The sequence below is a fragment of the Labrus bergylta genome, chromosome 22 (genome assembly GCF_963930695.1).
Source record: "Labrus bergylta chromosome 22, fLabBer1.1, whole genome shotgun sequence".
NCBI lineage: Eukaryota > Metazoa > Chordata > Actinopteri > Labriformes > Labridae > Labrus > Labrus bergylta.
Window position 1 is genome coordinate 5284610 of NC_089216.1, and position 14059 is coordinate 5298668.

General features: G+C 39.9%; 1 protein-coding gene across 1 annotated transcript; it reads right to left on the reverse strand.

Moving 5' to 3' along the window:
• Positions 1 to 10622: 10622 nt before the first annotated feature.
• On the reverse strand, positions 10623 to 13748 carry LOC136177504 (C-type lectin-like). Its single transcript, XM_065950912.1, has 5 exons — positions 13379 to 13748; positions 13057 to 13202; positions 12237 to 12459; positions 10714 to 10932; positions 10623 to 10668 (listed from the first exon to the last, which is right to left on the reverse strand). The coding sequence occupies exons 1-5, from the start codon at positions 13561 to 13563 to the stop codon at positions 10623 to 10625; spliced, it is 819 nt and encodes a 272-aa protein (XP_065806984.1). The 5' UTR covers positions 13564 to 13748.
• Positions 13749 to 14059: the final 311 nt, after the last annotated feature.

Sequence of the window (14059 nt, forward strand, 5' to 3'; positions counted from 1 at the left end):
ACGGTTTGTCAAGAGGCTTAAAAACCACCTCAGCTTCAGCTCTCAACCTGTCAACAGGTTGACTGAAAGTTAGACTGAGACAGGATTTCCAGCCGGCAGAAACAGATGGCTGACATCACTCAGACTTCATCCATTAATATTTACAGTCCACTGTTTGTGACCCACACATTGCTTCTGAAGAGTATTAATGATGCTGCGCTTTTGTCAAATCCAAACGTTTGAGATTTGTGGACAAAGTATACTGAAATGTTATTCAAACAGCAGATTAAAAGTGGTGTAGGGAGTTTAAGAGCCTTTCTTTGACTTTAAAACAAACTGAGGGACATGAGGGAAATAAATGCAATTCAATTAAAAAAAACTGTATTTGTCCAGGGGGGGAAATTAAAAAATGTAGAAGGGAGAAGATTTTCTTTTATAACAAATTATAAAAAGTTAAAATGTTGAGAAAAAGTTGAAGGTTAAGTTTCATTTCCAGGTTCAGGCTCAAATCATTTGGGATCAATTCTTCTCTGATATTTAGCATTTTATTCTCATTTTTGATTCTCTCCTACTTATTTGACATGTCTTAAGGTGAAGTTTTGACTTGATTATAAACATTTAAAATGTATTCAATATGCTGAATGTGAGAAGATCTCTCCTATAATTAGTTTAAGCCTGTTACTGCGCAGTAAGTTCTAATAGAACCCTAAAGTACTAGGTATGTGGGTCTTGGCGGCTGCTGTAGAAATACACTCTATGTGCTCCATCCTCGCCACCTGAGGCACAAAAACAGGAACGTTTTATATATTCTGTTGGAACACAGAATGTGCAGATATTTAAGGTGTGAGGTGATACCCTCACCTGAATGGCAGATAAAGTTGAGGTGCTCCTCACACGGCCTGTCTTTCCACAGGAAGCTGTCTCCTCTGGCTACAGCTCCACAGGCGTGACTCACACGTTGGGGGGCAGAATCGTACTGCCATTTGGTAAAATCCATGGCTTCACCGGACATCCAGAACCAGCTGTCCCCCATTATCTGTCTGCCCAATCAAATGAACAGGTTTACACATTAAAGGTGCTGGCATGTTAAGGTCCCTTATGCTTTGTTCAGTCTCCAACACATCCTGGCATTTCAGAAGGTCTAACAAGAAAATGTGCTGAAAAAAAAAAAAGGAAAACTGTGGCTTGTAATTTTATGTTAGCGACAAATAGATTTCAGTTTGTTTCTAAGGTGATTTATTTTTATTTTTTATTTTTTAGGGTGTGGCTTCACTGAGAGCTGTTTTCAATACATCAAAGCACGTCCATGCAAATATGGCACAAAAACAAAGGACACACAACATTTAACTTGAAGACCTGTGTCTTTTGCGTAAACAGAATACATTAGCAACATTTAAATGGATTAAGCCCTCTGATTTGTTTGAGGGAGAGAGCAGGAAGCTGCCATTTGAGTGTTCATCAGGATGTAAATGATATTAAAATTGTTGTCCTCGGTTTACCTGCCTGGTTCTGCTGTGGCATCGACTTACCGGCATCAAAATGGTGGTGAGAATTGTGGAGTGTATAGTTGAATTCTTGAGTTGGTTTTTGAGTGTGGCTGATTCCTATCTCTTTTAACCTCCAATCTTTGTGTTGAAAGATTTCCATGCAAAAGTTTCTGCACTTAGAATAATAGACTGTGTTGTTGCAAACTTAAAGGTCACATATTCTCCTCCTTTTCCGACCAGTTTAAATAAGTCTCAGAGGTCTCAAAAAACATGCCTGTGAAGTTTCTCAGAACAGGCTGTTTCAGTGTCTGTAGCTTTAAATGCAAATGAGCACTTTATCCAGGTTTGTTTTGAAACAAATCCCAAAGCCTTCCACCTGTACCACCAACCTGCCAAGGGAATATAGGTGGAATTAAGTCCATGGCTACAACCGGGTATACAGTATTTACATGTTAATGTTCATTAATGTGCACTGTCCCTATTTTTAAATAAATAAATAAAACAGTGTTTGACCACGCCCCCTCTCTGTAAGGCCTCGATTGTCTTGGCCTCTCCCGCTCCATGCCCAGTTGTTTACAGTGAGAAGGCGGACTCAGAGGGCAGAACAAACGTCGAGCTGTGGGAGTGTCACCCACCTGGGGGAGGGGTTACTGCCCTTTGTGATGTCATGAAGCCACAATATGTGACCTTTACATTATATCAGAGTACTATAAACAAACAAATATTTAAAAAAGGGACCTATGCAGATGGTAATACTTCAAAAACATTTTAAATTATAAGATTTAAACACTTGAAATTTTGAAGATGAAAATCCAACGGTCACATTTTATACAGCCCCCATGGACAGCCGTACCTGCGCAACCCCAGCCAGACATGATCTGTGAGCAGGAAAGAACCTCGGCTCAGCAGCTGCTCCACCTCGCTCTGCTCCTCTCGGCTGAGAATGCTCAGCAGGTCCCAGTGATGACGTCTGCAGTAGAGGAGAGCATCGGACCAGCAAAGCCGCTCACCTACCACCGTCACATTCCTGCCGTTCAACAGCATGCTCTCAGTCGCAGGAGGAGGAGGAGTGGTGTCTGCTGGCCAAAAACATACTTGAAATACATTTTAAAACAGGCTTGTTTTGATGATTAATTTCCTCGGGAAGTTTTAGTCAAGGATGAAATGCTGACAACTGACAGCCAAAATTTGGGATTGGATCCAAAATGTCCCTGAAATGCTTTTACACTAACATTTTGTCTGATGCAATGAACCCTGAAGCCATTGAAAATAACCTTTAATTTGTGTATCTGGCCGACCCTTTTTGGATAGAACACATCTTGTCTCTTTGCCAGGGGCGTGTCCAAAGGGGTGGCATGGGCCCCCACTAGAAATTTGATTGGCCACCCCAAAACAATGAATTGGCTATATGCCATGTCAGAGGCAGGATTTAAAAAATAATATGCTGAACCGCCATGTTCACCTATGTGTGTGTTTATTCACTGCTGTGCTAGCTTACTCTCAGTTAACTGCTTTCACAATCAGAAGGTAGCGAGAGAGAACTCCAATGATCCCCAGCTAGCCTCGAAGTCATCGTTTGTTATTGTTGTATTTATTGAGAGGAATCTACATATTGAATCTTTAAATAATCAGGTCTATTTTTATATTATGGACAAAAAGGGGAAGCAACATACCTGCCAAAGAAGCATACACTTCCACTTCACAGAGTGACAAAATCCTTTTCTGTCCCGGTAAGATCACAACCACATAGCGACCTTCCATGTCTCCACAATGGAAGGTGTGTGTTAATGTACCTTCAACCGATGAGATAGTACCACATCTAATGGAGGAAGATGATGGAAATATTTCTCAGATTATATACAAAACTAAGAATTTCCATCACCAGTGGTGCTGCTAAGGCTTTCTAATGGCTGCTTGAGCGGAATTTAAGGAATGATAGTTCTATCGTGCTGCTAGACTGAAGCTGAAGAATGATTTCTTTAAGAGATAAGTCTGACTTACCTGGGGTTTTGGGCGACCTCGGTTGACGGAGAGTTCCCAATCAGGATCTCTGCCCCAATGAGCCTTTCAGGACAACAGTCTGGCCTGTTGAAGATAGTAACAGCAAGAACCCTGTGCACAGCTAACAAGTCCAATTTCCACCAAGGAGAGGACTGGTTTGCAGTATGTGAACATAATCCAGTCATATCCCCATTTATAACATTGACTGCATGTACATTGTTCGCGGAAAGGGATGACTGCGTTGTTTGTCCGTTTGGGGCCACGTTTGCGAGAGGGTCCACTAAAGTGAGAAAAGTCAAGAGGAATGAACTATTATCGGAATTTTTGAAACAAACCAAAAAAAACAAGGCAAAGTCAGTGACAGTTGTACTTGCATACACCTCCACTTCACACAGAGTGAGAGTCTTCTTCGGTCCAGGGATAATGACGTTGACAAAGCGACCCATCACGCTGCCTCCCTCGCAGTAAAATGTGACCGTTTTACCCGCCCCGATGTGGGAGATGGAAGCACACCTGACAGTGGAAAGGAGTCAAAAGTCAGTAGGTTTTGGTCAACTTACAAACTTCTCATTCAAACACAACATCAGAGTCATGAATGGCTCAAAGAAACTCCAGGAGAGTTACAGCTCATCTCAAAAAGTACCAGCCAATGAATATGCTGCATTTTGGACACACTGCAAATGTCCATTTTCAGAATCCCATGATGGAAATGCCGTCATTCAAAGCTATATGAGATGAAGAAAAACACAAACGCTTGGAACAGAAAGTAACACTGGTGCAACCTTCTTCAGTGCGGCAAACGCCGGTGACAACAAACTTAAACGGGCTGCTAAGGAAGGCACCTTGTGTGACCAGTGTAAGTCGATACATGTGGGTACAGTTCAATTAAAGTATCCTGATATGGAGGTTTCGACCATCACCCTAGCCATAGCAATACTTACGCTAGATTGCTATCATGTTCCATATGATATGGCCTGGCTAACTGCATAACAGCAAAATGAATGAATAAATAAGAAGCATCAAGCTTTCCAAAAATATGAATTAAAGACACAGTAAACCCTTTTCCTTGATGTAACCAAGTGAAATGGATGAAAACATCAACGAAGTGAGTTTCAAGACAAACATGACTGCACGTGGTTGATTCTACAAGTTTGCGGATGAATCCTGGCGTTTGGTTAAGACTTCAAAGTCATGTAAAGTTTGCAGGGATTGGTTGAATTTTGCGAAGTTGACAACATTATAACTCCCCTTGAGGGAGTTCATTCCTGTCTTAACTTTTCCCATGAGCACTGAAGAATGTTTAACATAATCGCTGGAGAGAAATATCTGAACTTTTACAAGTTCTCCTGAATAATACGCCTTGCTGGGCGATTAGTGATAGAGCAGCTTCTATTTTGGTTTCTGGCTATGCACAAAGAAAGTTATATATGCTAGATAAAAGAATATATTAGTCTGGTAGTGATTAAAAAATGAAATTGACATTGATGCTGAATGCTCCCTTATTATGGTTTTTACTTGGGGTTGTCATTTCCGTTGTTCTCTGCCGAGTTCCCGATTCGGATCTCGGCTCCATCCAGCCTCTCAGCGCAGCAGTCTCCTCTATTGGTTACTTTGACAGATGTGACTGCGTGTGTTTCTCGCAGGTCCAACCTCCACCATGGGTTTGTCTCTTCCAAGGTGTGGGTACAAAACCCGTCATGGTAGTTGGAATCGCGTCGCCCATCGATGGCCTTGGACGCAGGACCATTAGAACTTGTTGAGGACTGGAATGCATTGCCTCCTAGAGCCAGATTGGGTACACGATTTCCTTGAAACAAAAAAAGACAGACATCCTTCTTTACAATGATTCATCAAGTGCATACAAGTTTAACAAGTCCTAATTGCAACAGGCAATCACTAATTGGATGGACGGGCAGGTGGACTTAAAAAACGTAAAAAAAACAAACTCAGTCTTATCAGACTCAATCTTTAAGTTGAAGTCCACAAATTGGCCAAATTTCATGAAATGTCACCATTTCATGAAATGAAATTGAGATTCAAAGTTCAAGAGAATGGCACTGATAATGGACAATTTGTGAGGCAGAATGCCTCCTGGATCCTGTTAAAGGTCTCATTGGCCCAAAAGCAGAAGTCTCAAGACTGAAAAAATGTGAACCAAAAACACTAGGCCCATACAGGTTGATTTTCGTCAACTCGGGTAAATAACAACTCTCAAATTTATTCATCCTTAAAAACATTGGGATTTACGATGGAGGATTAGGGCCATGTTAAATTTTTTTTTTTTTTTTAATTTCAAGATTAAACATGTAAATGTAGGACTTTATTCTTGTAAATTTACAACTTTATTCTCGTAAATTTACGACTTTATTCTTGTAAATTTATGACTTTATTCTTGGAAATTTACGACTTTATTCTTGTAAATTCCGACTTTATTCTCATAAATTTACGACTTTATTCTTGTAAATTTACGACTTTATTCTTGTAAATTTACGACTTTATTCTTGTAAATTCCGACTTTATTCTCATAAATTTATGACTTTATTCTTGTAAATTTACGACTTTATTCTTGTCAATTTCCGACTTTATTCTCATAAATTTCCGACTTTATTTTTGTAAATTTTAGGAGTTTAATCTCGAGATTTAAAAAAATCATAATTTTTTCACATGGCCCTAATCCTCCCTCGTAGGGTTTACCATTAGTTAGAAAAATGTTGTCTGTTACTGACTGATTTTAATATTCTTGGCCCTAGACTGAAGAGTTCTTGCACGCCAAAACTTGTTTGAATCATATGTACGTACCATCAGCATAATCTAAAGGGAAAACTTGGACATCGCAGAGAGTAAGAATCTTCTCTGTTCCTGGAAGAAAAACTGTGACGTAGCGTCCCTCTGTAGAGCTACATGGGAAGTAGAAAGTGCGTCCTTTGGAAATGTGGGAGATGATTGCACACCTGAGTTTGAGAAAAGGATCAGAAAAGAAAACACAAAGTGAGGTAGGTAAAAGCTTTTCCTTGTCCCAATGGGGGATGTAATATAGAAGTCTGCGTCAAGCACCTGGATTTTTTGGCACCATTGTCCTCCAATGAGTTTCCAATCCAGATTTCAGCACCGTCTAGCCTGTTTTCAAATTCATTTCTGTTGGTTATCATCACAGCAGTAACTGTGTACACATTCTGCAGGTCCACCCTCCACCAGGGATTGGACTCTTGGTGGGTAAGTGAGCAGGATCCTTTCGCAAAATTTGGGTCTCGGTTTCCATCAACAGCATTTCTGGCAGGACCATCAGGGTGCGATGAAGACTGGTCTGCAGTTCGACTCAGAGCCACATTTTGCATAAGAACACCTAGTTGAGTAAACAAATATTCACCAGTCAAAAGAAACAACAAATAAGTCTTCAGCACAAAGCTTTCCAAAAATGTACATAAAAGATACAGTAAACACAATCCTTGATGTCTATACAGTAGAGTGAAATGGATCAGTATTTTGAACATCAATGAAATGAGTTTAAAGACAAAAAGTTTACCTGCCAGTGCTCCAGATGTCATCATGAGGGAAATGCCTGTAAGGCGATTCGACAACCAAGTTAGAGATTTAGACTTAGACAAGACCAACAAAAAAGATCACATTAGTCCAGTTCTGGAGGTTTTTACACCGGCTCCCAGTCTGTCAGAGAATCGACTTTAAAATCCTGCTGCTGGTTTATAATGTGCTGAATGGTTTAGGGCCAAAAATACATCAGTGACCTTCTGATTAACTGTGAACCATCCAGACCGCTCGGGTCGTCTGGGACAGGTCTGCTCTCTGTCCCCAGAGTCAGAACCAAACACTGAGAAGCAGTGTTCAGCTTCTACGCTCCTTATATCTGGAAAAAAACTCCCAGAAACCTGCAGGTCTGCTGAAACTCTCAGCTCCTTTGAATCAAGGTTGAAAACTCTTACTGCCTTTCATTAAATTTCAATTGAAACTCTGCACTGTAACTTTTACACTTGTTATTTTTTAAATCTTATTTTATTTATTTCAATTAATTTTAGTTTAATGATTCAGATTTTATTTTAACATACAGTATTTCAGTGATTTTTACATTTTCTATTTTAATGTTTCTTGTCTTTCCTCTGTCATGATGCTTTTTGACGTCTTGTGTGAAGCACTTTGAATTTCCTTGCTGTTAAAATGTGCTTTATCAATACACTTGCCTTGCCTTAATGAAAGATAATAATTAAGTGCACTGTTTAAATTAACACAAACTTACCAATAATGGGCTTAGTTTAAAACACTCTGACTCACCATTTAGGATCCAGATGTACTGACTCCCATTCATAGCTTCGGAGGCCGGCAAAGAGTCAAGGTGAAAATAATTTTAATAAAGAAACGATCAAGGATACACATCAGTCACTTTGTAGATGTTCTCTCTCCCTCTGTATTTCCAGTTTACCCGTGAGCATTACCAACTACCCTATTTACTGGATAATTTGTCTTGTTACACACGAATATGAAAATTGAAAATCAAGGAAGTTTGCATGAAGGCAAAACATCCAGATGGGTAGATGGGTGGATTCTCAAGTATTCCATGAAACAATGATTTCATCTCCAAACAAATTTGCTTAACATTTCCTTGACAATGAAATGTAAAAGAAGCCTTCGTTTTTTGACTTCATACGTAAGGGCCATACAAACAACGCTGAATACTTCCAAGAGTTTACATGATGCCACAATATTGTCATACAAAGAAACAAATAGAGGCATAAAGGGGCTGAAACTCAAAAACAAAAAGCAACACTAACCCCAGTATTTTTCACCAATAATAGGGTAAAGTTCATCCCCTCCATTAGTCACTTTAATGTTTTTTCTGATTATTTGCATTAACTGTCTTCTGTAAAATTATTTGTCAATGTTTAATATATTTCGTGATATTCCCCCAATGGAAATTAATTTGAGAGTTAAATAAAACAAAACAAAACAAAAGAATAATGCTAAAAGTTGAGATTAAACAAATGACGATTCAGACATTTTGACATTTCATATTTATTTCAAATGCGACAACTCATTTGCAGTATGTTTTCTTCATTCACACACACACACACACACACACACACACACGCACACACAGGCACACATAATCACATTTCAGCCAGTGATGGCTTCATTATCACCATTGTTCAAGCATACACATTCACATCTCAAAAATAAAATAACAATATTATATTAGTCATAATAACAAAATCAACATATTTCACTTATGCCCCCCTTACTGGTCTGGGGCCCCAAGCAGTTTGCCTGCCCCCTGGAAACATCATGTGTACATAGTTACTGCAGTTTTAAAGTATGTTGTTTTCTTCTTTGTGTAATTCAGTTTCAATTTGTTTTTTTGAGATTTTAAATGATGTTTCCAAAAAAAACCCCCAATCTCTTCTTCTCTTGGGACAATGCTGTAAAAAGTGCACACACAAACACAGACACACCCACACACATCATAAAGAACCAGTACATGTATGACAAGAAGAACAAGGTAAATCCCCGTCCAGCCCTGTCTCTGGGTGTGTCAGGTGTTGGCAGGTAAATCAGAATCACTGACACTCCTGAGGCCAGAACTGGTTGATAAATTCTTTATTTGATCCCTCTTCTGCTCCACTAGCGACGGCAGGCTAAATAACAGAGCTTCACTTACACAGCCTCCAAAGACACTTCCTTCATATTTTAACATCTTAAGACCCACAAGCACTTTATGTATAAATAGATTTATTCTAAAGGCTAACAACAGGATGCACAGAACTGTTACATCGTCTATTTATTTCAAAGCAAAATGAACTATAGTGATGTGATGAATATTGATATCCTTAAATCAAATCTGAATTTCTAAACTACGAGACATCTCACACATTATACACCAGCTGAAGTGAAAGTTAAACTTATCACAGTATATATTATGATGTCAAATTTCACACTTAAGTATAGTCTATTCATTTATGTATATATATAATACATAATGTAGTGAGTATAAATAATGAGTTTGCAATGGTTTTCAAATAGGATCTGAACTCAGTTTAAATGGAAACAATGTAAAGAGTGATATTATATTTGGTCCAACACATGAAAAATGCAGAAACAGTAAAAAAAAAGCTATAAAGGACGGATGCTTTTATGAGATCACAGTGAACCACCAACCGGCAACCTCCAGAAAAATAAAGCCAATGCTGAAGTGCAAAATCCTGCAGGTGCTCGAGTGTCCGCTTGAGGCTGACTCCAGGAAGTCACATACACACAACAGGCAAAAAAGCCATTTTTGCAGCAGAAATAAAAAAATATAAAAAAAAGAAACAGGTCTGATTAGGGATTGTCATTACTGGCACACACAGTACAGGGGGTTATTTTTTAAATAACTGCTCCATTTTGATCTTGAAAACGAGACGTGTTGTCCATAGTTAGGCGTGGAGCTGACATGATTGACAGGTGGGCGTGGTTTAACGGTTTGTCAAGAGGCTTAAAACCCACCTCAGCTTCAGCTCTCAACCTGTCAACAGGTTGACTGAAAGTTAGACTGAGACAGGATTTCCAGCCGGCAGAAACAGATGGCTGACATCACTCAGACTTCATCCATTAATATTTACAGTCCACTGTTTGTGACCCACACATTGCTTCTGAAGAGTATTAATGATGCTGCGCTTTTGTCAAATCCAAACGTTTGAGATTTGTGGACAAAATATACTGAAATGTTATTCAAACAGCAGATTAAAAGTGGTGTAGGGAGTTTAAGAGCCTTTCTTTGACTTAAAAACAAACTGAGGGACATGAGGGAAATAAATGCAATTCAATTAAAAAAAACTGTATTTGTCCAGGGGGGGAAATTAAAAAAATGTAGAAGGGAGAAGATTTTCTTTTATAACAAATTATAAAAAGTTAAAATGTTGAGAAAAAGTTGAAGGTTAAGTTTCATTTCCAGGTTCAGGCTCAAATCATTTGGGATCAATTCTTCTCTGATATTTAGCATTTTATTCTCATTTTTGATTCTCTCCTACTTATTTGACATGTCTTAAGGTGAAGCTTTGACTTGATTATAAACATTTAAAATGTATTCAATATGCTGAATGTGAGAAGATCTCTCCTATAATTAGTTTAAGCCTGTTACTGCGCAGTAGGTTGTAATAGAACCCTAAAGTACTAGGTATGTGGGTCTTGGCGGCTGCTGTAGAAATACACTCGCCACCTGAGGCACAAAAACAGGAACGTTTTATATATTCTGTTGGAACACAGAATGTGCAGATATTTAAGGTGTGAGGTGATACCCTCACCTGAATGGCAGATAAAGTTGAGGTGCTCCTCACACGGCCTGTCTTTCCACAGGAAGCTGTCTCCTCTGGCTACAGCTCCGCAGGCGTGACTCACACGTTGGGGGGCAGAATCGTACTGCCATTTGGTAAAATCCATGGCTTCACCGGACATCCAGAACCAGCTGTCCCCCATTATCTGTCTGCCCAATCAAATGAACAGGTTTACACATTAAAGGTGCTGGCATGTTAAGGTCCCTTATGCTTTGTTCAGTCTCCAACACATCCTGGCATTTCAGAAGGTCTAACAAGAAAATGTGCTGAAAAAAAAAAAAGGAAAACTGTGGCTTGTAATTTTATGTTAGCGACAAATAGATTTCAGTTTGTTTCTAAGGTGATTTATTTTTATTTTTTATTTTTTAGGGTGTGGCTTCACTGAGAGCTGTTTTCAATACATCAAAGCACGTCCATGCAAATAGGGCACAAAAACAAAGGACACACAACATTTAACTTGAAGACCTGTGTCTTTTGCGTAAACAGAATACATTAGCAACATTTAAATGGATTAAGCCCTCTGATTTGTTTGAGGGAGAGAGAAAGAATCTGCCATTTGAGTCTTCATCAGGATGTAAATGATATTAAAATTGTTGTCCTCGGTTTACCTGCCTGGTTCTGCTGTGGCATCGACTCACCGGCATCAAAATGGTGGTGAGAATTGTGGAGTGTATAGTTGAATTCTGTGAGTTGGTTTTTGAGTGTGGCTGATTCCTATCTCTTTTAACCTCCAATCTTTGTGTTGAAAGGTTTCTTCCATGCAAACGTTTCTGCACTTAGAATAATAGACTGTGTTGTTGCAAACTTAAAGGTCACATATTCTCCTCCTTTTCCGACCAGTTTAAATAAGTCTCAGAGGTCTCAAAAAACATGCCTGTGAAGTTTCTCAGAACAGGCTGTTTCAGTGTCTGTAGCTTTAAATGCAAATGAGCACTTTATCCAGGTTTGTTTTGAAACAAATCCCAAAGCCTACCACCTGTACCACCAACCTGCCAAGGGACTACAGGTGGAATTAAGTCCATGGCTACAACCGGGTATACAGTATTTACATGTTAATGTTCATTAATGTGCACTGTCCCTATTTTGAAATAAATAAATAAAACAGTGTTTGACCACGCCCCCTCTCTGTAAGGCCTCGATTGTCTTGGCCTCTCCCACTCCATGCCCAGTTGTTTACAGTGAGAAGGCGGACTCAGAGGGCAGAACAAACGCCGAGCTGTGGGAGTGTCACCCACCTGGGGGAGGGGTTACTGCCCTTTATGATGTCATGAAGCCACAATATGTGACCTTTACATTATATCAGAGTACTATAAACGAACAAATATTTAAAAAAGGGACCTATGCAGATGGTAATACTTCAAAAACATTTTAAATTATAAGATTTTAACACTTGAAATTTTGAAGATGAAAATCCAAGGGTCACATTTTATACAGCCCCCATGGACAGCCGTACCTGCGCAACCCCAGCCAGACATGATCTGTGAGCAGGAAAGAACCTCGGCTCAGCAGCTGCTCCACCTCGCTCTGCTCCTCTCGGCTGAGAATGCTCAGCAGGTCCCAGTGATGACGTCTGCAGTAGAGGAGCGCATCGGACCAGCAAAGCCGCTCACCCACCACCGTCACATTCCTGCCGTTCAACAGCATGCTCTCAGTCGCAGGAGGAGGAGGAGCGGTGTCTGCTGGCCAAAAACATACTTGAAATACATTTTAAAACAGGCTTGTTTTGATGATTAATTTCCTCGGGAAGTTTTAGTCAATGATGAAATGCTGACAACTGACAGCCAAAATTCGGGATTGGATCCAAAATGTCCCTGAAATGCTTTTACACTAACATTTTGTCTGATGCAATGAACCCTGAAGCCATTGAAAATAACCTTTAATTTGTGTATCTGGCCGACCCTTTTTGGATAGAACACATCTTGTCTCTTTGCCAGGGGCGTGTCCAAAGGGGTGACACGGGCCCCCACTAGAAATTTGATTGGCCACCCCAAAACAATGAATTGGCTATATGCCATGTCAGAGGCGGGATATAAAAAATAATATGCTGAACCGCCATGTTCACCTATGTGTGTGTTTATTCACTGCTGTGCTAGCTTACTCTCAGTTAACTGCTTTCACAATCAGAAGGTAGCGAGAGAGAACTCCAATGATCCCCAGCTAGCCTCGAAGTCATCGTTTGTTATTGTTGTATTTATTGAGAGGAATCTACATATTGAGTCTTCAAATAATCAGGTCTTTTTTTATATCATGGACAAAAAGGGGAAGCAACATACCTGCCAAAGAAGCATACACTTCCACTTCACAGAGTGACAAAATCCTTTTCTGTCCCGGTAAGATCACAACCACATAGCGACCTTCCATGTCTCCACAATGGAAGGTGTGTGTTAATGTACCTTCAACCGATGAGATAGTACCACATCTAATGGAGGAAGATGATGGAAATATTTCTCAGATTATATACAAAACTTTCCATCACCAGTGGTGCTGCTAAGGCTTTCTAATGGCTGCTTGAGCGGAATTTAAGGAATGATAGTTCTATCGTGCTGCTAGACTGAAGCTGAAGAATGATTTCTTTAAGAGATAAGTCTGACTTACCTGGGGTTTTGGGCGACCTCGGTTGATGGAGAGTTCCCAATCAGGATCTCTGCCCCAATGAGCCTTTCAGGACAACAGTCTGGCCTGTTGAAGATAGTAACAGCAAGAACCCTGTGCACAGCTAACAAGTCCAATTTCCACCAAGGAGAGGACTGGTTTGCTGTATGTGAACATAATCCAGTCATATCCTCATTTATTACATTGACTGCATGTACATTGTTCGCGTAAAGGGATGACTGCGTTGTTTGTCCGTTTGGGGCCACGTTTGCGAGAGGGTCCACTAAAGTGAGAAACGTCAAGAGGAATGAACTATTATCGGAATTTTTGAAACAAACAAAAAAAACAAGGCAAAGTCAGTGACAGTTGTACCTGCATACACCTCCACTTCACACAGAGTGAGAATCTTCTTCGGTCCAGGGATAATGACGTTGACAAAGCGACCCATCACGCTGCCTCCCTCAAAGTAAAATGTGACCGTTTTACCCGCCCCGATGTGGGAGATGGAAGCACACCTGACAGTGGAAAAGAGTCAAAAGTCAGTAGGTTTTGGTCAACTTACAGACTTTTCATTCAAACACAACATCAGAGTCATGAATGGCTCAAAGAATCTCCAGGAGAGTTACAGCTCATCTCGAAAAGTACCAGCCAATGAATATGCTGCATTTTGGACACACTGCAAAT